At 37.8% G+C, this 22,757-nt stretch overlaps 1 protein-coding gene across 2 annotated transcripts in view; it reads left to right on the top strand.

The window, feature by feature from the left end:
- KIFAP3 (kinesin associated protein 3) overlaps positions 1-22,757 on the top strand; it is a 192,741-nt gene that overhangs the window by 132,964 nt on the left and 37,020 nt on the right. For both annotated transcript variants that reach the window (XM_044005022.1, XM_044005023.1), the window contains exon 18: positions 22,492-22,681. In XM_044005022.1, coding sequence (XP_043860957.1) covers positions 22,492-22,681 — 190 coding nt within the window. The remainder of the gene's footprint in view (positions 1-22,491; positions 22,682-22,757) is intronic.

Here is a 22,757-nt window from a genome sequence, read left to right as displayed (position 1 = left end):
ATATACATATCTAGATATAGATATATATATATATAGAGAGAGAGAGAGAGAGATTGATGTTCCCTTGAACATCCTAACCTCCTGGTACCTCCTCAATTAACAGTTTCCATGATCTACTTCATCACCTCACTCCAGCTACAATCAGGGATGGTTATACTCTTGATCATCCATCTCTCCCTTCCTAACCCGGCCCTATTCTTCATCCTCTCTGTGGCTTCCCGTCCCTCCATTGTTTGGGTGTAATTGATTGACTGACTGTAAGTATTCAGGCCAGTGGCTAAGTGGCTAAGTGGCTAGCAGAACAAATAGACAGGCTGATTGATGTAAGTCAGGTTTAGATATACTCTCTTTGAGAATTATTGTAGGTCATGTATTTTGCTAACTTCTCATGTATCTTGTTATTTATATATGCACTTTGTGTTTCCTATGAGATAAATTGTGATTTTCTGAGAGCAAGAAGTGTGTTTTATTTTGTCCTTATATCCCCAGTGCCCCTGATAATTCCCTTGCATATAAAAGGTCCCTAAGAAATGCTTATTGAATTGAATATGGCATGTTACCATTAGATTAGAGCCTATAGGGGGCGGCTAGCTGGCGCAGTGGATAGAGCACTGGCCCTGGATTCAGGAGGACCTGAGTTCAAATCTGGCCTCAGACACTTACCAGCTGTGTGACCCTAGGCAAGTCACTTAACCCTCATTGCCCTGCGCAAAAAAAAAGAAAAGAAAAGAAAAGAAAAGAAAAAGATTAGAGCCTATAGCGTGCTTACTCTGACAGGAGGACACAGAAAAACGAGACTGAAGTAAAAAAGAGAATACTGAAAACTCAGCTGAATACTAATTAACCAGAAATGGAAGAACCACATATTGGAAACTGTGAATGGAAACTAATTCATCTGAATTAAAATATTGGCCAAGTTCCTCACAGAAAACTTAATGCAAGTATGGAAAATGTCCTGTGCATAGTAGGAGCCCTGGCTATGAGAAATAATCCCATTCCTGCCTAGGAGGGTTTTGTTTTGGTTTTGCCTTCCTGTTGCCATATTGCTATTTGAGCCACATCCAGAGCTATTTCATCTAAAAGCAGTGCTATTTTCCAAAGCAAAGTTCCTTTCAGCCCAGCTGGGTTGAATGCCTGTACTTAGATCTTGATCCAGGTTTTATTCATAAAGTAATGGGAAGGAGATAATTTGGTATTTTGAATGTAATAGCAGAAAGCTATTTATATTAGGCTTTGGAGACCAGACATGCTACATTTTATACATTAGATTTTATATTTATTTACATATATATTAGATTTTATATCTAGTTCCATATGAGCAGACAATCCCAAATACAGTAGCATATACACAATTATGAGCAATATGCAAATGGCTAGCCAGAGTTAAAAACGCTAGACCCCTGTCATATAAATAGGTATTGAGATGAACATAAATTTAGTACCATTAGCTAGACTTCCTTACTGTGTAGTCTTCAGTGCTGCCTACATTTCTAAAGAGACATTTAAGTTAATCTAGGAGTACTTTAGTTGTACAGTAGTATTCATCAAGCTCCAAGAGACTTAAATACCCGACAGTATTCTATAATTTAGGATGTTGGAAAGGAAGAAACAACAAGACTTGAAAACTGAGTCAAAATGGGAGGTAAAAGTTGAAATGAGGATGACAGCTAATTTGCAGACATGAGGGACTGGGAGGATGGTGCCCTTGACTATAATAGGAAAGTTTGAAACAAGGAAGGTCTGGGGGAAAAGATGAGTTCAGTTTTGGACATGTTGAGTTTAAGATATCTACTGAACAAGTTGTCAAGAAGGCAGTTGCAGATGCAAGACTGTATGTCTCATATCTGAAAAAATCTAGGAAAAAGACCAGGGTTTAAGAAGGAAATCTGAAAGTCATCCACATCTAGATGATGACTGACTCTATAAGAGCTGGTGAAATCCGAGTGAAGTAGTATAAAGGAGAAGAGAAGGTCCAGCGCAGCCCCATGGGACCCCTACACTTAGTGGGTGCATGAAGTGCATGAAAACCCAGCAGATGAGATGGAGGAGAAGGTTGAACAGGTAGGAGGAGAAGCAGGAGAGAGCAGCTTCACAAAAACCCAGAGAGAAGAGAGCAACGCAGTGATCCAAGACAATGCTCTCCATGTTCAGAAAAAGAACTCTGGAGTCTGAACGCAGACTGGAGCAGATTATTTTCACTTTTGTTGTTACTTTTTTGTTATTGTTTTTGTTTATTCTTTCTTGTGTTTTTTCCTTTTGTTCTGATTCTTCTCTTACAACATGACCAATGTGAAAATATTTTTAAGAAAGAAGAGAAGAGAGCATCATGGAGAAGAAGGTGCTTGGCAGTGATAGAGGCTGCAAAGAAGTCAAGAAGATAAGGATTGAGTAAAAGCCATTATATTTGACCATTAAGAGATCATCGGAGGATAGAGCACTGGCCCTGGAGTCAGGAGGACCTGAGTTCAAATCCGGCCTCAGACACTTAACACTTACCAGCTGTGTGACCCTGGGCAAGTCACTTAACCCCAATTGCCTCACTAAAAAAACAAAACAAAACAAAACAGAGTGATAGAATTATCCTTAGGGGCAGCTAGGTGGCGCAGTGGATAGAGCACCGGCCCTGGAGTCAGGAGTACCTGAGTTCAAATCCGGCCTCAGACACTTAACACACACTTACTAGCTGTGTGACCCTGGGCAAGTCACTTAACCCCAATTGCCTCACTAAAAAAAAAAAAAAAAAGAAAGAAAGAAAGAGATCATCGGAGGGCAGCTAGATGGCGCAGTGGATAAAGCACTGGCCCTGGATTCAGGAGGACCTGAGTTCAAATCCAGCCTCAAACACTTGACACTTAACTAGCTGTGTAACCCTGGGCAAGTCACTTAACCCTCATTGCCCTGCAAAAAGAGAAGAAAGAGAAGGAGGCATAGCCACAATCATATCTCAGTTCTGTCTGGGGCTTAGAGATCACTCTTGTTCTAGGATTAATACTGGAAGTTAAGGCATGGGGCCTGGTACATTGCCAAGGGAGCTAATAAGCTAGCTTTACTGTACATTCATACATTAAAAAGTGCTAACTAAAGTGGACACCTCTTGAAGTAAGATTAAGCAGAGCAAGTACTAGAAGAGGTAACCATCTCTAATTCTGAAGGAAGGTTAGATATTATAAACAGCCAAAGTAGTTGAAAAATTTAGGTGTGGTCTTACATAGAATCAGAGCATTTAATGACATTATTCCTTGAGGCCCCTTTCATACTTAATAGAATGGTCCTGGAATATCCACAATCTGATCATAAAAAGGGCTTGATTACAAGGTGTTAATATAACTATAAAAGGCAGGTCTGGGCCAAAAGCTCCCTTGAGCATGGTACAAATTAATTATTTTAATAAATCAAAAAAGAAGCATCATGATAAAGAATGAGGCCATGCCTCAGAGTAACCTTGAAAAATCAGTTCACTGAGACCAGGAAAAAGCTGTAAAGAGGAACCCAGCTCCTAGGTTCAAGTAGAACATGCAGGGAACTGAAGAAGGGGACTCTTTAAAGGGTTATGGGGAATGAGATAGCTGGAGCATAGGCAGAGACAGCCATACCACCAGAATTAATCAACAAGAATTTATTTAGGACCTACCTGCTGTGTGCCAGGAATTATGCTAATAGTTGGGGATATAGATAAAGACAAAAAACAGCTCACAGGGGGCAGCTAGGTGGTGCAGTGGATAAAGCACTGGCCCTGGATTCAGGAGGACCTGTGTTCAAATCCAGCCTCAAACACTTGACACTTACTAGCTGTATGACCCTAGGCAAGTCACTTAACCCTCATTGCCCCACAAAAAAAAGAAGAAAAAAAAATAACAGCTCACAGCCTAAAAGAAGAGACAACATGCCAACAACTATATACAGACAAGAAATCTATAGGATAAATTGAAGATAACTATTATTTCTCTACTCCAACCTTAATTTGTATTAGGATGAATCCTGGTTTAGGGGCCAAGATTCTGGGAGTAAGGCTGCTTGAGATAATCAGACATGAGGAGAACATCAGGACAAATGCAGTGTTGCTAAAATTTCCTGACTACAATCTTACATCTCCTTTTACCCTTGGACTCTCATGAAAACCTGAAATATTTTCTTTTTATCATCGGAAAAGTCTGATATTTTAGATATTATATTGTCTTTATAAACAGCATTAACCCCAGCAAAAACCTTTACTAGTATTGTGTACTTATTGGAAATGAATTCCCAGTTGGAAGGAAGCAACTGAGGAGAAATATCCTAGAGGAAAGACAGAGATAGAGCTAACTCTGAGGTGTTTTTTCCAGAATACTATCTGTGGCCAGAGACTCAGAGCTAACAAAAGTGGTAAAGAGAATTACGGATTAGAGAAGGGATGTTTATATTGATTACACCAGGAAACCCAACGCAACAACAAGTCAGTGGTGGGGCTGAGGGACAGATAAGAATGGTTGTCCAACCCTGATGACTCCCCTACCCTACACATAGCTAAGATTCCTTGTTTCCTCAATTGTGACATATGTGGCAGATTGTACCATGAGAAGTGATGAATGGTCTCAGAGGAAACTTGGAATACCTCTGTGCACTGATGTTGCAGAGTGAAGTATGCACAAGTTAAACACACATCAACATCAGAGAGAAAAACAACTTTGAAAGACCTTAGAACTTTGATTTATGTGGTCATCATCACTCACAAGTGCCCATCCCTGAAGACGAATAATGCCAACTCCCAATGATGTGGGATGGCATTTGGGGTCAAATTGATCATGAGTCATCCCAAAAGAATTACAAGACTCAGTGACTCAGTTTCCCAAGTTTTATTGCAGTACTGTGAGTGACCACAGGAAGAGAACCAGAAAAATGGAAAGGTATCTCTCAAATAAGATAGAAAGTTATATTTATAGTATGGATAAATTGATTATCAGTCTCATAATAATCTCCACCTTAGGGAGGTACAGGGGAGGGCTTATCCTAATTTGGAGTTCCTGGGGTCCTAAGCCAACCCCCAAGGCAGGTATCTTTTTCTGTGGAGGTGTGTTTTGGGGGTTTACATGTCATAAGGTGAATTTGGGGACAAATTTGGCCTTTTCTGCGCATATATCTTTCTGATTCCCATGGCTAGCTTCAAAATATCTTCATTTTTCTTTTATTTCCAATCTGAATTTCTACAGCCTGTCAATGTATCATTGTTATATTCTAAGGTCTTCATGGCCTACCTCCCTAAGTTCCCATTATGGGTACTGATTTATGTGGCTAAGAGAATTTAGCATCCTGACTTGTAAGTTATCCATTAACTGGGGTCTGAATCCCTCTTAGAGCTCATATCTGAATTAGAGCTTGGGTCTTAGGTTTTTCTGTTAACCCCTTTTTTGCCTCCTACATCACCTCCTTATAGAGAGGTGATGGATTTAAAATCCAGAAGAAGACATGGTTTTTTGGCCATGGCCAATGTGCAAGTTTGATTGGCTGGGTTCTGCATGTTTGTTGGGAGGTGTTTCTTTTTAAATTGGTCACTTTGGGGAACAGTGATAATAAAGAGATAATAAATGTCCATAAAAGTATTTTTAAATGATTCTGTTTTCTATATTTTCACCATAACTAGTTTTTGTAAATTAAAAAGGCCAAAACTATATATTTGGAGAGAGGATTTGGGGATTTTTTTGTGGAGATAAACTCCATTTTTGCTCAATAGACAAAATATGATTGTAATAATATTGAGAAGAATTAGATGCTTTGCAAGCCTTCTGTAGCAATTGTCACAGAAATCATGGAAATGTTACACTAGTGATGATTTGTTTAAATATAGTTTGGCTTAAGCCTGCAATTGATGAATTGAAACAGATGTGTTTAGTACAGTATGTACCATGGTAGATTACATGATTCACTGATACAAGTCTCTGTAGCCTTGTCACCAAGTTGTCACCTAACTGACTGAGACTCCCTAGAAACGAAAACAAACCCAATGAGTTACTTTCCCATGGGAATGGCAGGTCAGTTGGACTTCACCACCTCTGTTCTAAGCCCTTCAGAACCATGGAGGAATGGAGTTGAGGAGGGACATCATCTAACTTAATCATTTGTTGAAATTTGAGATTTCTCTCCTTGTAGTCCTTCCCTTGCCTTCACACCTACCTTCATTCTGAGGAATTCACCAGGAGCTGCCAAGTGATTCCTTTCTATTTTGATTATGGATTTGAGATTCCTTTAAATTCTCTAAATTACCAGATGATTCCCCATCCTTACATAACTAGGGAGGCCTTCAGAACTTTTATTTCAAAGATGTGTGCTGGTCTTCAAGAACAGGGCTGCTGAGAACCCACTTGTAACTAGGTGACCAAGAGTGCTTTAGGGAGAGAGTTCAAGACCAAGATTTTAGCTCAGTGTTGTGCCTTATTTAGAAGTTAACAAATAGAGCCCCACTGGCCAGTCAAGGGTCCAGTTGTATAAGTGATGATTTAGTAAGGAGACCATGAGGTCTTTGTAAGTCAGAGAAATAAAGTATTCATTTCCCAAGGAATATATATGATGATTGATGAGTGGGGCTAATTATTATGATGAACTGAAGAAAACTTGGTCTCTTCACAGAATCTTGCATGCATTCTTCCTTGGGAAGTGATGAACTACTTAGTACTCTTTTAGCTATTAAAAAGCTTTTTGAGGGCTATGCATTCTTGCTCTAATATTCTGATAGTAATGTCATGATCCTGAATCAAATTTGGAAACACATTCTCTGCCTCCATTCCAAAACAGACCAACCACATACAAAATATATTACACATATGCCAATAAAAAAATCAACTTGATATGCAATAGCTGGTTATCCGTAGTATAAATCAATTTTGGCTCAATTTATTAAAATGAGACAAGCCCATGTCATTTAAATACAGCCTCTGGGACTTAACAATTCTCTTTGAACAAATGACAAAGCTTTACAAGACAAGTTAGAGTATCTCTTTTTAGAGTATATTTATACATTGCATGAACCTGTTATTAGAATTCATTCACACATGAACCTTTTAGGCAAAACTTTAAGATCTTTTTCTAAGTGTAATAGATTTTCTGTGTAAATATGCTTATAAGCTGGTTTCATATGTGTGTACAATGAATGTATATACATATATAGATGTATATATGTATATACATATATATACATACATATATATATACACATGCATGCATATACCCAGATTTTAGAGATTTCTTAGTGATCATATACTTCATATGGTAGACTTCATCTACTCCTTGAGGTTCCAAGGTTGTTTCCACACCCAAGGAACAAGAGACATAAATAACTTTCTTTTTTGTCCTCCCCCTACACACACAAGAGTAGATCCAGATCTCTTCTTTTCTCTATTTACTGTTTCATTGATTCATTATTTCATTAACCTTCATTGTTTAATTAATTTGTTGTTTTAATGATTGCTGCTTTCCAGACAGGAACAAATAGATTTTAAAAGAACCAAAGATTATAATTAAGGGTAGAAATCATTTTTTGCTTAAACACATGTAATTGTTATCTTTTACTTAGTAGTCTGATTTGATATGATGTTGCACTGATAATGAACAGGGTAACCTACTCAGTGCATGTTCCAGGAGATACTTATGCTTTGTGGTCTGATTGAGGAATGCCACAAAGCAGGAACCTAATAATAATAATAATAATTGCGACTCTTCTTGCATGTATTAAATTTCATCATTCTATTGAATAGAAAGTATTCCTTTAGAAATCATTTATCAATAACAACCTTAAATGAGTGAATAAGTTATTCTAGACTTCTTTCATTCAGTATGAAAAATTGCATTGAATAAGCCATATTACAGATCCAATTAGAGGGCAGCTGCATTAAAGAAGAAAGGAAAATCTGGTTTTCATCAGCAGCGTTAGAACACAAAGCAGATCTATGTAGCTCTATGTTATCCTATAGTGTGTTAATCAGATACAAGGTGTGACGGAAGCCAGTGACAAAGAGTATTCCTGATAGGGAACAGGCTCTGATAATAGGCTGTTTAACGCTTCATAATGTTTCAGTGGTTCAGTAGTAAACAAAACTAGATGTAGAACTTCAAAAAGGATGGCGCATTCCATACAGAATCAAACCATAAGTCTTCCATGACACTTTAGGATTTATGGAAACTGAGTGCTTAAGATCATGATGTCAGGGGCTCAGACAAGAAGAAAATCAAAAACAAAACACTGCTGTCTTTAAATGAAGGGTAAGCTATTGGCTCCAAATGAGGATGCCAGAGCAAACTGCTCTTAATTTGACATTTTTTAAATGAAGGAAAACTACCTCCTAACATTGTTCCCACAGAAGTTTAACTCACTGATAAATTTTACTGTCCTCTTTTGACTGTGGTTGGTCTGTGATTAACTTCCTATACTTATTTTCTTGGGAAAATGTGTGCCTTTTTTAAAAAATTTAAATGGGTTTGGAAAGTATCCATTTTAGCCAATCTATAGTGAGATCTTTTGTTAAAACCATGAATTTACATAGTTATTATTTCCCATTAAAATTTTTGCCAGTTTTTATATTTTGCTAGTTATTTCCTTTAACTCTGTAAATTAGTAATTAACATAGAATTTGAGTCAAAGCCTATTATATCCAAAAGGGATCTTTGTGATCTTCTAGTTCAACAGCCTCATTTTACAGAAGAAGAAATTTGAATCTTAAGTGACCTGCCCAGAGTGTTATAGCTAGAAATAGAAGAATCTCATTGTCTTAACTCCATCACAACTTATATTACATTACGTAGTTTGGTTACCATCTTACAAATAGAAGAAGTGATGCACAGGGAGGTTGGGACTTGTGCTTTTTACCCTTTTGTACAGAATTAGAATGTTGTTTATAATAATTCTTCAAGTAACTTATATATTTTATCTGTAATTTCTTAAGATAAGAGATAAAGTGGACAACTTGAGCACATTATAGTTGGTGCCCATTCGCCTCTACTCTCCCTCATGCTAATATAAGTCTGGGGATTTGCCAGTGGAACCTAGTCACCACCACCACCACCACAACTGCAGATCTCCCTTTGGTGGCATCTAGGGTACTTTCTGGACCACATACACAGGACTTTGTCTCCCTCCTCAACTGTAAAACCATTCAACTTTCACTGTAAATATGGATAATATACTTATATATACAGATACAGTGGTTTTACATAATTATTTTTCAATGTCTAAATGAATTTTTCCTTCAGGGAGATCTGATTTTAACAATAGTCTCTTTTCAAACCAATGTGATATTAGTAGAATAAGAAGAAACTAGTCCTGAATTGAGCCTTCTTTTCCCAACATCCCTAAATAGAATTTCATAGCTCATAGTTAAAAATTTTTTCTATTAAAATCTGGTTGAATTTGGTATATTAAAGGGCTTAATAGAATAGTATTTAAAGAAAATAGTCAGCTGTAATGTAGTTTAACTGCTTATTGCATGAGAGGTGCAGTCTTACTTTTATTATGCACCAACCACATTCTAGTTTGAATTGTGTATTAATATGTGTGGCATCTCCTTTAAGAGATGTTAAGATTCTTTAGGACAAGCACTCTAGCTTACCTATCTCTGCAGTCCCTGGAGACAAGCATAGTGCCTTACATATACAAAGATCTTAATAAATGTCTGTTGAATTGCTTGCAAAGCATATGGTTGTGAGATTGTTATAATCCATAATCACTACAACAAGAGTGAAGAATAAGAAAATATTTAAACTAATGTTGCCAACAGTACATCTTCATGTTAAGCTCAGTGGTATCAAACTCAAATAGAAATGGATTCCTGCATGTAGCATATTGACTTAGAAAATCACAAATTAACATTATGTTGCATTGTATTTTTATTTATTTTGTTAAACATCTCCCAATTACATTTTAATTTGGTTCTGGCCACACTGGGGAGTTTTATAGGCAGCTTTCACCTGTGAATTTGATACCTCTGTTCCCCTTGGACTTCAATGTGTTAATATTCTTCCTAAAACTTGGCACCCAAAACTACATAGATTCTAGGTATGGTCTCCCTAGGGCAGAGTAGAGTTATTAACATCTCCTTTTTCCAAACATAGTGGATAATAATGTTGGACTTGGAATCAGAAAAACCTAGATTTAAATCCTACCTTAGCCATTTCTTAGCTACGTGACCTCTAATATCCCTTGCAGATCTAAATCTGTGCTTCTTTGAGTCTATCTGTGTCACTATTGATCTCATTTTTTTGGCTACCATATCACAGTATTGATGCATGAGTGTGCAATCTGATAAACTCCCTAGGATTTTTAACCCAAGTGCAGGACATTCTTTTTATCCAATTCAACATATTGGTTAGTGTGCTGGCTAGATATAGTGTCATAAAGGCTGAAATAGGTGATTCTGAGCAATTCACATAGTCTCTCTCAGCTTTATTTCCTGATCTTTATTTTCTTGATTTTCCTGAACCAGTATGTATTAATTTCCTTCTTCGTGCCAGGCACTATGCTAAGTACTGATGGGGATAATAATGACACTTATCCCTCAGGGTTAGTGTCAAACGAGATCATGAATTTTTACATTTTATACTTTGCAAAACTTAATGTGACATAAACATCATAATTTTTTTATAATAAATATTTTTATTTAAAGTTTTGAGTTCCAAATTCTGTCCCTCCTTCCGTCCATCCCCTCTCCCCTCCGTGAAGTGGTAAGCAATCAGATATAGATTAAACATGTGCAATTATGTAAAACATTACCATTTTAGTCATTTTGTATAAGAAAACTTGAATCAAAGAAAAAATTAAAGTGAAAAACAACATGCTTCAGTCCGTGTTTAGTCAATATCAGTTCTTTCTTTGGAAGTGGATAGTATGCTTCATCATTAGTCCTTTGGGATTATCTTGGAACATTGTATTGCTGAGAATAGTCAAGTCATTCACAGTTCTTCACCAAACAATATTGCTGTCACTGTGCACAACATTCTCCTGGTTCTGCTCACTTCACTATACATCAGTTCATACAAGTCTTTCCAGACCTTTCTCAAGTCATTCCACTAGTCATTATAGCCCAATAATATTCCATCACAATCTTATACCACAGCTTGTTTAGCCATTCCTCAGTTGATGGGCATCCCTTTGATTTCCAATTCTTAGCCACTACAAAAAGAGGTGCTATAAAAATTTTTGTAAAAATAAGTCTTTTTCTCTTTTTTGTGATATCTTTGGGATATAAACCTAGCAGTGGTATTGCAGAATCAAAGGGTATGCACAGTTTTATAGCCCTTTGGACATCATTCCAAATTGCTCTCCAAAATGGTTGGATCTGCTCGCAACTCCAGTAACAATGGAATCGCCCCAGTTTTCCCACATCCCCTCCAACATCCAATTTTTCCTTTTTTGTTATATTTGCCACTCTGATAGGGGTGAGGTAATACCTCAGAGTTGTTTTAATTGGCCTATCTCTGATCAATAGTGATTTAGAGCATTTTTTCATATGACTATAGATAGTATTGATTTCTTAGTATGAAAACTGCCTGTTCATATCCTTTGACCATTTATAAATTGGGAAATGATGTATATTTTTATAAATTTGACTCAATTCTCCATATATTTGAAAAATGAGGCCTTTATCAGAGATACTGCTTTCAAAAATTATTTCCCAGTTTTCTGCTTTCCTTTTGATCTTGGTTGCATTGGTTTTGTTTGTGCAAAAGCTTTTTAATTTTATATATTCAAAATTATCTATTTTACATTTTGTATTATTCTCTCTATATCTTCTTTGGCCCTAAATTCTTCCCCTGTCCATAAATCTCACAGATAAACTATTCCATTAAGCTCTTATTATTATTGCTGTTTAATTCCATTTTATGAAGGAGCCAGCTCTTTGAGAGTCAGAGAGAACTTTACAGTTATCTTTTGATGTCAGAAGAATATGTAAGAGCTGTAGATGAGCATTGGATTAATTCCTGAGACCTAAACAGGTCTAGGAATTGCTCTGCAGTATGCTTTAACTGTGTTTATGGGAGCTTATCCAGGATTATCCTTTGAAGTGTAGTTTTTTGTGATTAATCTTAGAATAGGCCAAGCACTTAACATGACTAGACTTTATGGATCATTTTTTAAATTTTGTTTTGTGCTTTTCTTATAGGGACTTTCATTCCCAACAGAACTGCTGTGTTTTACTCTGCTTCTAATTTTATGCTAATATTCCAAATGTATGCTAAATTCATATAACCTTGTTCGTTAATTCTCCATTGTTTTGTAAACTACAATTACAAGTTAAGCTAAACATGTTTAATATTTTTATCTTATTAGCTTTAATCCACCATTCTATGCTCTTTTTATTTATTTATTTTTGCGGGGCAATGAGGGTTAATTGACTTGCCCAGAGCCACACAGCTAGTAAGTGTCAAGTGTCTGAGGCCGTATTTGAACTCAGGTCCTCCTGAATCCAGGGCCAGTGCTTTATCCACTGCCCCACCTAGCTGCCCCCCACTATCATATTTTTATATTCAAATTATGTTATCCATTGCAAAATATCAGCTGATATCAGCATCTTGTCATTGGCAAATTTGATGACCCTTCATTCAAGTTATTTATGGATTTTTCCAAGGAAGGAAAGTTGTTGTACTTTACGTATTCCTTCAGGGTGCCAGTCTATGGACCACTATTCTTTGGGTTGAGTCAGTCAAGCAGTTGTAGGTTAAATGATAGTACAATCTATTTTGTCCAAGAATTTTGTGAAAAATGTTGTCAAAAGTCTTGCTGAATTCTAGTTATTTTTTATAATATTACCCTAATCTATTAAACTCCATCATAAAATGAGGCTTTAGTATAATCTGATCTTCAGAAACATGTGTTCACTCTTCATAATTGCCTCCCTTTCTACATGATTACAAAATATACCCCTAATATGTTCCACAGTTTTACCAAGAATCAATGTTAAACTTACCTTTCTATAGTTTGAATTACATAGTTTCTTCACTCTTTTTGAAAATCTGTTGGATTTCCCATTCCTCAGGCTCAAAGCATCTTTCTCATTCACCACAGTTTTTAGTTCAGCAATCACAGACACAAAACTCCTTCAGTATTTTGTGATGTAGTTCATCCAATTCTCATGTAACTTAAACTCATTGAAGACCTCCAGGTACATATTTAAGGAATTTGTTGTTCTATCTTTCACATAACTCTATAGAGGAATAAAAAGGCAAGAAGGAATTAAGTAGTTTCCCTTTCTTTATAACATTAGTTATCATCTTCACCTCAAACATTAGCTGCAATCCCATCTTAATTCTTATTCTTGCCTCCCTCATAGTTTACAATTTTTTTCTTGTTGCATGTGATACCATATACTTTAGTGAAAAGCATTCCTTTAGGATATGACAAATTATAGTTTAAAAATCTGACTTATGACATTAACTGCAAAACCATCCTGTAAAATGACCCTCCCACACAAAGAACATAACTGGTAGCTTCAAAGTTTGATAGGCAAACCTAGTTCTTTGTTATCTTAGATGTTAGAAAAGATAAGGGGGCAGCTAGGTGGCACAGTGAATAATGCAAGGAAGGGCCCTGGGTTCAGGAGAACCTGAGTTCAAATCCAGCCTCAGACACTTGACACTTACTAGCTGTGTGAACCTGGGCAAGTCACTTAACCCTCATTGCCCTGCAAAAAAAAAAAAAAAAAAAGATAAGGGAGAAACTGTTGTTGCTGTTACTGACTCACTTTTGGAGGGTCAGCAACTAAGCACTGAGAAGTGGATGTTAAATAGCTGGTGTGTCAGTTTCATAGAGAAGCTAATGGGTTCTTTTGTTTCTATGTTTTAGCTTTTGAGAGAGAAAAAATTATTTTAAGAGTATTATGCATGTAATTGGGGGAAAATAAAATTCAATAAAGACCTAAAAAGAAAAAATAATAATACTATGTCCCCACTATGTTCAGTAATTTAAGTGAATCCGTGAGTCTTCATGCCAAAGCCTAACATTGGCAAAGAGAGTAAATGTGAACTGAGCACAACCACTATGCTACACATTTCTGTACTTATGAAGAGACTTTTTGCTTAAATTAGGATAATAAAGTCTTACTGGAGGGTGTAAGATGATCATCCCTAGAGCAAGGAAGAATTTTTCCCTCATGCAGAAGATTTTTTACTCACTTGTCTAAATTTATTATGTCTCTGTTAAAACTTTTGGGGTTGTTTTTGTTTTAACTTTTTCCTATCTGTGACATTTCACTGGTATTGATCAGATCTAGTTCTAGTGGCAAGATATTCCTCTTGATGAGCTAGCAAACCCATGATAATTATATTCATTGGATAGTTGGCTGAATTCTCAGTTCCTCTTATTCTACTAGAAATCCATACTCTCAAAAACATAAATCAATTTGATTCTTTTAAGAATTTCTATTCCTTTAATAAAATCAAAGAACTTCATTAGATATATCTTTTTCTCTCATCCTCCTGGCATATGTATTCATTTACATAATTAATCACATTATTAGTGTCTGAACCAAAATGTAAAACTGTTATTACGCACTCAAGAAAACATTCTAAGACTGAGATTTATTCAAAGATTGTTCTAACACAGGGTTTAATTCAAAAAGTTTTAACTACTTGAAATTTGCTTATCTTTTAGGAAAAGTGAGATGAAGTGGAACACTTTCTTTCCCTAAAGTGGTATTTTGAGACCTGATGTTTTGTTTTTTCTCCATGAACTAATTAAGTTCATTATGCCACTTGACAGCTTTTAATTAAGCAGTCCCCTTTGACTCGTGGGCATAATGAGTGTATAAGTGGCCAAATTTCATTATTTTCCATGCCCTCTTGAAAACATTTCATAGCATATCATTATGTAGAAAAGATTCTCCTGAGATGGTATTCTTTACAGATTGGGCCAGTATTCAAATGCGGTAGGATAAATTTCTAGGATGTCAGATCACCCGTTTCTGTCTCACCTTTCAATGTTCAGAAAGCACATTTGCAAAGGCCTGATAGCTCTCTTTTCTTTTCTCCTTCCCCCAGAGCTCAATGAGATTAATGTGGGCACAATTCAAAAGACAGCATAGAGAATTCCTCTCAGCCTTGAGGGTATTCCCTATCATATCCCACCTTGGTCAACAACAATCTAAGCCATTCTTGAAATGAAAATCTTGGAGTTAGAAGAGATCTTGAGGGTCCAGTTATTTCAATAACTTTTCATTTCAGCATATGTCTTCTCATGTCGGGATTATTGAAGTAGCCTGCTGGATGATCTCCCTGCCACAGCTCTCTCCCTACTCTAGCCTGTCTTTGTTTACTGACACAGTCATCTTCTTAAAGCACAAGCCTGACGATGTCACCTCCACTTCATTCACTAAACTCCAGTGGCTCCCTATCACCTCCAGAGTCAAATATGAGACCCTTGGTGTGGCGTTTAAGCCCCACCTTGCCAGTCATCTTGTACCTTCCCTTCTTCTGTCCTCCCTAATGCACTCTGGAATGTAGCCGCACTGGCCTCCTTGCTGTTGTTTGAATGAGACAGTCTCCTGACTCAGGGCGTTGTCCCTGGCGATCCCCCCACCTATAGTGCTCTCCCTCATCCTCTCTCTTCCCTGGCTTCCTTCAAGCCACAGCTAAAACATCCCGTTCTATAGGAAGCCTTTCCTGATTTCCTCTTAATTCCAGTTACTTCCCTCTCGTTCGATCCTGTGTTATAGGATCCATCCTTTCTCATCTGCCCCACACCCAGCTTGTTTGGGCACAGTGTTTGCGTGGTGTTTCCCACATTTGACTGTGATCTCCTTGAAAGTAGGGACTGTCTTTCGTCTTTCTTTGTATCCTCAGTGTTTTGCACAGTGCCTGGCACATAGTTGGCACTTACTAAATGTTAATTGACTGACTATATCATGTGCTGCTAGAAGAGATATATGAACAGTGCTGATAACTAAAACAAAATTATATGTGTGTGCATACATATGTGTGTGTATATAATATTTTTAATTTTGAAAAGTGCATACATTATATCATGGGAAATCCTGTAAGGTAGGTAGTACAGGTATATTTATCCCCATATTACAAAGGAAACTAAGGCTCAAAGAGATGACTTGACTTCCCATGGTTATACAGCTAGGAGAGTCAACAATGGGGTTTGAACCCATGGGTTCCTGGCTGCAAGTCTTTTTTGATCACCCCAACTTTGCCTAAATAGCTCTTCTACTGGTTCCGCTCTCTGACCTCAGAGATTTGTAGTCGCCACTCATGTTCACCATGGCCAGCACTGTAGGTTCTATCATATACATCACCAGCTTTAGTTATCTCCCTACCACCACCCCCCCACCTTAAAACTGCCTTGTATATATTTTGAATAATCAGAGGCAACATGACATTGTGAAGAGAGTCCTTGAAACCAGGAAGACCTGGCTTCAAATTCTGCCTCTGTTACATGCTGTCTTTGTGACCCTGACCCTAGACAAATCAGTTAACCTCTCTGTAATCTTGACAACTCTCTAAGACCTGTACATTGCAGAAAAGATGTTCACCTAAATTAGGGAGCTTCCTTACCCAGGGGTTTCCTTTACAGTCCCTGGTCCTGAACTATGTATCTATTTTCATGTTGTACACGTTGTTTCCCTGAGAGAATATCAGCTCCTTGAGTTCAGATCCTGTTTCACTTTTTGTCTTTTTATTCCAAGACTAGCTCAGCTTAACACTGAGCTGGCAGAAAAGGTCAAAGTCCAGACCACCCACACCTTTTGACCCCTTACTGCAGTTGATTAAAGGTATCTAGGTGCTGTTTTGGATATAGTGTACTGGGCCTGGAGTCAGAAAGACCTGCGTTCAAATTTGACCTCAAATACTTTCTAGTTGTATGATCCTCATCCTCGGGCAAGTTACCTCCGTCTGCTTCAATTTCTTCAACTGCAAAGGAAAGAGAGAGAGAGTGAGTGAGTGTGTGTGTGTGTGTGTGTGTGTGTGTGTGTGTGTGTGTGTGTGTGATATTACCTTTCTTCCAGGGTTGTTAGGAGGATAAAATGACATAATATTTTTAAAGCACTTAGCAGCACATAGTAGGTGCTTTAATAAATGCTTCTTCTCTTCCCCTCCCCTTTACTGGAGGCAAGCTGGGGGGGGGGGGGCCGAGATTCAACCAGAAGTCTCAACAGGTAGCTTTGAAGTTGGAACCAAGATGTGAATGAGGACCACATTAAAAAGCCTCACATGTCACCTGAGCAGTCTTCACATGCCACCCTGTGCCTGGGTGGCTGACCCCCAATAATGTTCATTTCAATTCAAGTATTTTTAGGTGCCCACTGAATCCAAGACATTGGATATACAACAACAAAACAAAATAGATCCTTCCTCTGAGGGACTTATTTTTACTGGTGGTGCCACTGGGGAGCTAGTTGTTGATCCATCTATAAGTTAGCAGACCCACTGAGCATGCTCATACAACCACCTTCCCCTGCTGCTGTGTCAGAGGAGTATCCAAAACAACCTATTTTCTATTCAGGAATGAGGTTTTCCCTTTCCAAGAAATTTACTCCCTTCCCTTTCTAGAGAATGGCTTGCTTTTCAAAAGCCTAGTGTGGCAAATAGCCACCACGAGATCTCATCAAATGAAAGGAAAAACTCTCCATGCTTTAGTCCCTTCACAGCCTGCATTTCTGACCAGCTCCCAGTTTTATTTCAAAAGGTCTGAATTTCAAAGTTGTTAGCAAACTCACATTGTCCAGTCCTGGTCTATCTCCTCTTTGCTCAGTTGTTATAAAATATCTCCTAAGCCTCTGAGTCTGGGCTGAACAAAATTGTTCACTTTTCTAGAACTGGTAACACTCTCTTATTATCTATTTGTGAACCTTAAAAAAATACACAGAGGGGCAGCTAGGTGGCGCAGTGGATAGAGCACCGGCCCTGGAGTCAGGAGTACCTGAGTTCAAATCCGGCATCAGACACTTAACACTTACTAGCTGTGTGACCCTGGGCAAGTCTCTTAACCCCAATTGCCTCAAAAAAAAAAAAATACACGTAGAGCTCATAGAGCTTGGCATTTCTTCTGGCCATTAAGGTTGTTAGTAGATAAATGAAATCTAAATTGAAAGTAACAGATCAGTAATCAATGGACAGCTGACTAACTGGGAAAGGGAGAATGGCTTTACAGAAAGTGGAAAGGGCCACTGGATCAGTCTCACCATCCAAGAGCTGCAAATCCCCGATTTTGCCCCTCATGCCATTCTGTGATTGCAGCCCTTGTGCTTTAATATCAGAAGCTTTCCACTTCCCTTCCATCTCTTCTTCCTCCTTAGTTGGCTCTGCTTCTCTAGTTTCTTCCAACCTTTTCCCCAAAAGACTGAAGTTGGGTTTGGCGGAGGGGGGAGGGAAGTACTGCTCTAGGAGATGTTCAAGCTTTAGAGTCAAGGTGACTAACTAGCACTCAGGCTTCCCTCAAAGGCAAGTTACAAGTAAATATAAAGCATTACCTATGAAATGGATCAGGGAAGGTTTAGAGAGGATATGACACACTGAAGGAAGAGAAGCATTCTGAGCTTAGAATGCGCCCATTCATTCCAATAGACTAGAATGAGAAGGGAGCACATTCTAAGGCCAGGACATGTTTTATTCAAACACAAGTTTGAAAAATAGTTTTTTCAGTTGGGAACTTTGAGTAAAGTATAGGAATAATGTAGGATCAGACTAGGAAGGTAGATTATAGCCATATTACGGAGAACCTTCCATGTCTGTCTCAGGGGTTTGTATGATAACATAAAGGTGGTAAGAAGCCCCTGAAATCTTTTGAGAAGGGGAATATTAAGTTTGGACTTGGGCTTTGTGAAGAATACATTGGGGTGATACCAAGGCCGGGCAGGGCAAAAGCAGAGAAAGAAAATTATAGACCAATTTCCCTAATGAATGTTAATGCTAAAATCTTAAATGGGATATTGGCAAGGAGATTGCAGCAGGTGATCGCCAGGATAATACACTATGACTGGGTGGGATTTGTACCAGGAATGCAGGGCTGGTTCAACATTAGGAGGGCTATTAACATAATCAACCGCATCAATGAGAAAACCAACCAAAATCATATGATTGTCTCAATAGATGCAGAGAAAGCTTTTGACAAAATACAACACCCATTCCTAATAAAAACATTGGAGAGTTTAGGAATAGGTGGAGCTTTCCTTAAAATAATAAACAGTATCTACCTAGAGCCATCAGCAAGTATTAGATGCAATGGAGATAAATTGGAGGCCTTCCCAATAAGATCAGGGGTGAAACAGAGATGTCCATTATCACCCCTATTATTTGATATTGTACTAGAAATGTTGGCTTTGGCAGTCAGAGAAGAAAAAGGAATTAGAAGAGTTAGAATGGGCAGGGAGGAAACAAAACTATCACTCTTTGCAGATGATATGATGGTGTACTTGGGGAATCCTAGAGAATCAACTCGGAAATTACTTGAAACAGTTGACAACTTTGGCAAAGTAGCAGTATATAAAATAAATCCACATAAATCATCAGCATTTCTATACATGACCAACAAAGTCCAGCAGCAAGAGATAGAAAGAGAAATTCCATTTAAAGTAATGGTGGATAGTATAAAATACTTGGGAGTCTGCTTGCCAAGACAAACCCAGGAGCTCTGTGAACACAACCACCAAACACACTTCACACAAATCAAATCAGATCTGAATAATTGGAGAGATGTCAATTGCTCATGGACTGGCAGAGCTAGTATAGTGAAAATGGCAGTACTACCTAAATTAATTTGCTTGTTCAGTGCCATACCAATCAGACTACCTAGAGATTGTTTTGTAGAGCTAGAAAAAATAGTGGCAGAGTTCATCTGGAAAAACAGAAAATCAAGAATATCCAGGGAAATAATGAAAGAAAATTCACAGGAGGGTGGGTTAGCGGTACCAAACCTGGAGCTTTGCTATGGAGCGGCAGTCGTCAGAACTATCTGGTACTGGCTAGGAAATAGAGTGGAGGATCGATGGAGTAGGCTGGGCACAGGAAACGCAGTAGTAAATGACACTAGTAATGTAGTGTTTGATAAACCCAGGGACTCCAGCTTCTGGGGTAGGAACTCAGTGTTTGACGAGGACTGCTGGGAAAACTGGAGGATAGTAAGGCAGAAATTGGGCATGGACCAACATCTTATACCTTATACTAAAATAGGGTCAAAATGGATGCATGATTTGGACATGGGAGGTGATACCATAGGTAGGTTGGGAGAGAAAGGAATAGTGTACCTATCAGGTCTTTGGAAGGGGAGGCAGTTTGTGACCAAACAAGAGATGGAGTATATTGTGAAATGCAAAATGGATGATTTTGATTACATTAAATTTAAAAATTTTTGTACAAACAGAAACAATGCATCCAAAATTGGAGGGGAGGCAGAAAGCTGGGAGACAATTTTTATGGCCAGTACTTCTGATAAAGGCCTCATTTCTAAAATATGTAGGGAACTGAATCAGATTTATAAGAATCCAAGTCATTCCCCAATTGGGAAATGGTCAGGGGATGTGAACGGGCGGTTTTCTGATGAGGAGACCAGGGCTATCTATTCCCATATGAAAAAGTGCTCTGGATCTCTAATGATTGGAGAGATGCAAATTAAAACAACTCTGAGGTACCACCTGACACCTATCGGATTGGCTAAAATTACAAAGAAGGAAGATAATAAATGTTGGAGAAGCTGTGGAAAAATTGGAACACTGGCGCATTGTTGGTGGAGCTGTGAGCTGATCCAGCCATTCTGGAGAGCAGTTTGGAATTGTGACCAAGGGGTCTTTTGCCCAAGGAGGTCATGGAAGGGGGAAGGGGACCCACATGTACAAAAATATTTGTAGCTGCTCTTTGTGTGGTGGCAGGGAGTTGGAGGTTGAGGGGATGCCCATCAATTGGGGAATGGCTGGACAGGTTGTGGTGTATGAATACAATGGAATACTATTGTGCTGTGGGAGGCGATGAGCAGGAGGAGTTCAGAGAGACCTGGAGGGTCTTGCGTGGGCTGATGGTGGGTGGGATGAGCAGAACCAGAAGAACATTGTACACAGTGTCATCAACATTGATCTACTGTGATGGACTAGATTCTTCTCACCAATGCAGTCGTGCAGAGGAGTTCCAGGGAACTCGTGATGGAGGAGGATCTCCAAGTCCAGGGGAAAAAAAAAGAACTGTGGAGTAGATGCTGAATGGACCATACTGTTTCTTTTGTTTTTGGTGCTGATGTTTTTCTGTTTTGAGGTTTTTCATCATTGCTCTGATTTTTCTCTTATAACATGACTAATGCAGAAATATGTTTAATGTTATTATGTGTGTGTGTGTGTGTGTATATATATATATATATATATATATATATATATATATATATATATATATATATATATATAAACCTATATCAGATTGCCTGCTGTCTAGGGGAGGGGGGGGAGGGGAGGGAGGAAGAAAAGTCTGAAATTGGAAAGCTTGTATAAACAAAAGTTGAGAACTATCTTTACATGTAACGGGAAAAAAATAAAATACTTTATTAATTTTTAAAAAAAGAATACATTGGTAGCCATATGGAGGAAGAACTGGAGATGGGAGAACCTGAAGTAAAGGAGGTTGAGAGAAAGCACAGGTGGCTATTATGGGAGACGTCCATGGGAGATGCTATGGGTTGTTTTCGAATTTCTTCTTTTGTCTTGCCTTAAAACAAAATGTTAATGATTTAAATTAGAAAATAGTTGTCTTTTAATTTTTTTTTTCATCCAATGACACAAGGTGTTTTTTATACCTCAACTCTCCAAATTTCTAAATTTCTTGCTCTCCTATTGCCATTCCATCACACCTTGTAACAAACCTTTATAAGTACCAATTATAGGAAATCAAAGAAAATAAGACTTTTCAATCTATATGTAGTTAGGATAAAAATTAATCTTTATAGATTTTTATTATTAATCTCCTAGGAATTAAAACACTGATAAAGCATTTTAAACTTGCCCATGAAGGAAAGTGTGTAATATATGATAGCAGTGTGTATTTTATCTATTACAAAGTATTATCTAAACATAAAGAATGTAAATATAAAACTAGCTAGCTGTCCAAAATGTCACAAACAATAACAGCTGTAAGACCTCTTAGAACACTGAAATTTGATTGCTTATATAAGTGCTGCCAATCTTTTTAGATAGTTTATGGGATTTAAAGTCTTTGCAGGGTGTTTGAATTAGCATCCAGCACAGTTAAATCAACCATGAATTTGTCATATGGGAAAGATGTTTATTACATTTTTTTTAACAAATGATGATGTTGACCCTGAGAGTTGAATGGGTCTTTTTAGAATGCCTGAGTTCTTAATACCTATGTATGTGATTTTTAAAAAACTGTTGAGGATGATTGCATACAGTTTTTAAAATATTCCTGCTGTCCACAGAAAGGTAGCCAAAATTATTTTCCTAAGATAAAGATTCTTACTACCTAAGCGTATTTGTGTGCCACAGAACTTCTTCACTGAATATATAATATAGCATTAGCTCTGTAATTGATTTTCAACAGGAATACGATGAAGAGTGGGCTAAGAAAATTCAGAGTGAGAAGTTCCGCTGGCATAACTCTCAGTGGCTTGAGATGGTGGAAAGCCGTCAGATGGATGAGAGTGAACAATACTTATATGGAGATGATCGAATTGAACCATACATCCATGAAGCAGATATTCTTGAAAGACCAGACCTGTTCTACAATTCAGGTAAGATGGTACCAAGCATTTTCCTATGGTTTTTCCTGAATCACCATTTAAACGTATAAGTAAATCGTTGCATAGT

This window comes from Dromiciops gliroides, chromosome 4 (genome assembly GCF_019393635.1).
Source record: "Dromiciops gliroides isolate mDroGli1 chromosome 4, mDroGli1.pri, whole genome shotgun sequence".
NCBI lineage: Eukaryota > Metazoa > Chordata > Mammalia > Microbiotheria > Microbiotheriidae > Dromiciops > Dromiciops gliroides.
Note: the sequence above shows the minus strand (reverse complement) of the source record. Positions and strands in the feature narration are given on the sequence as shown.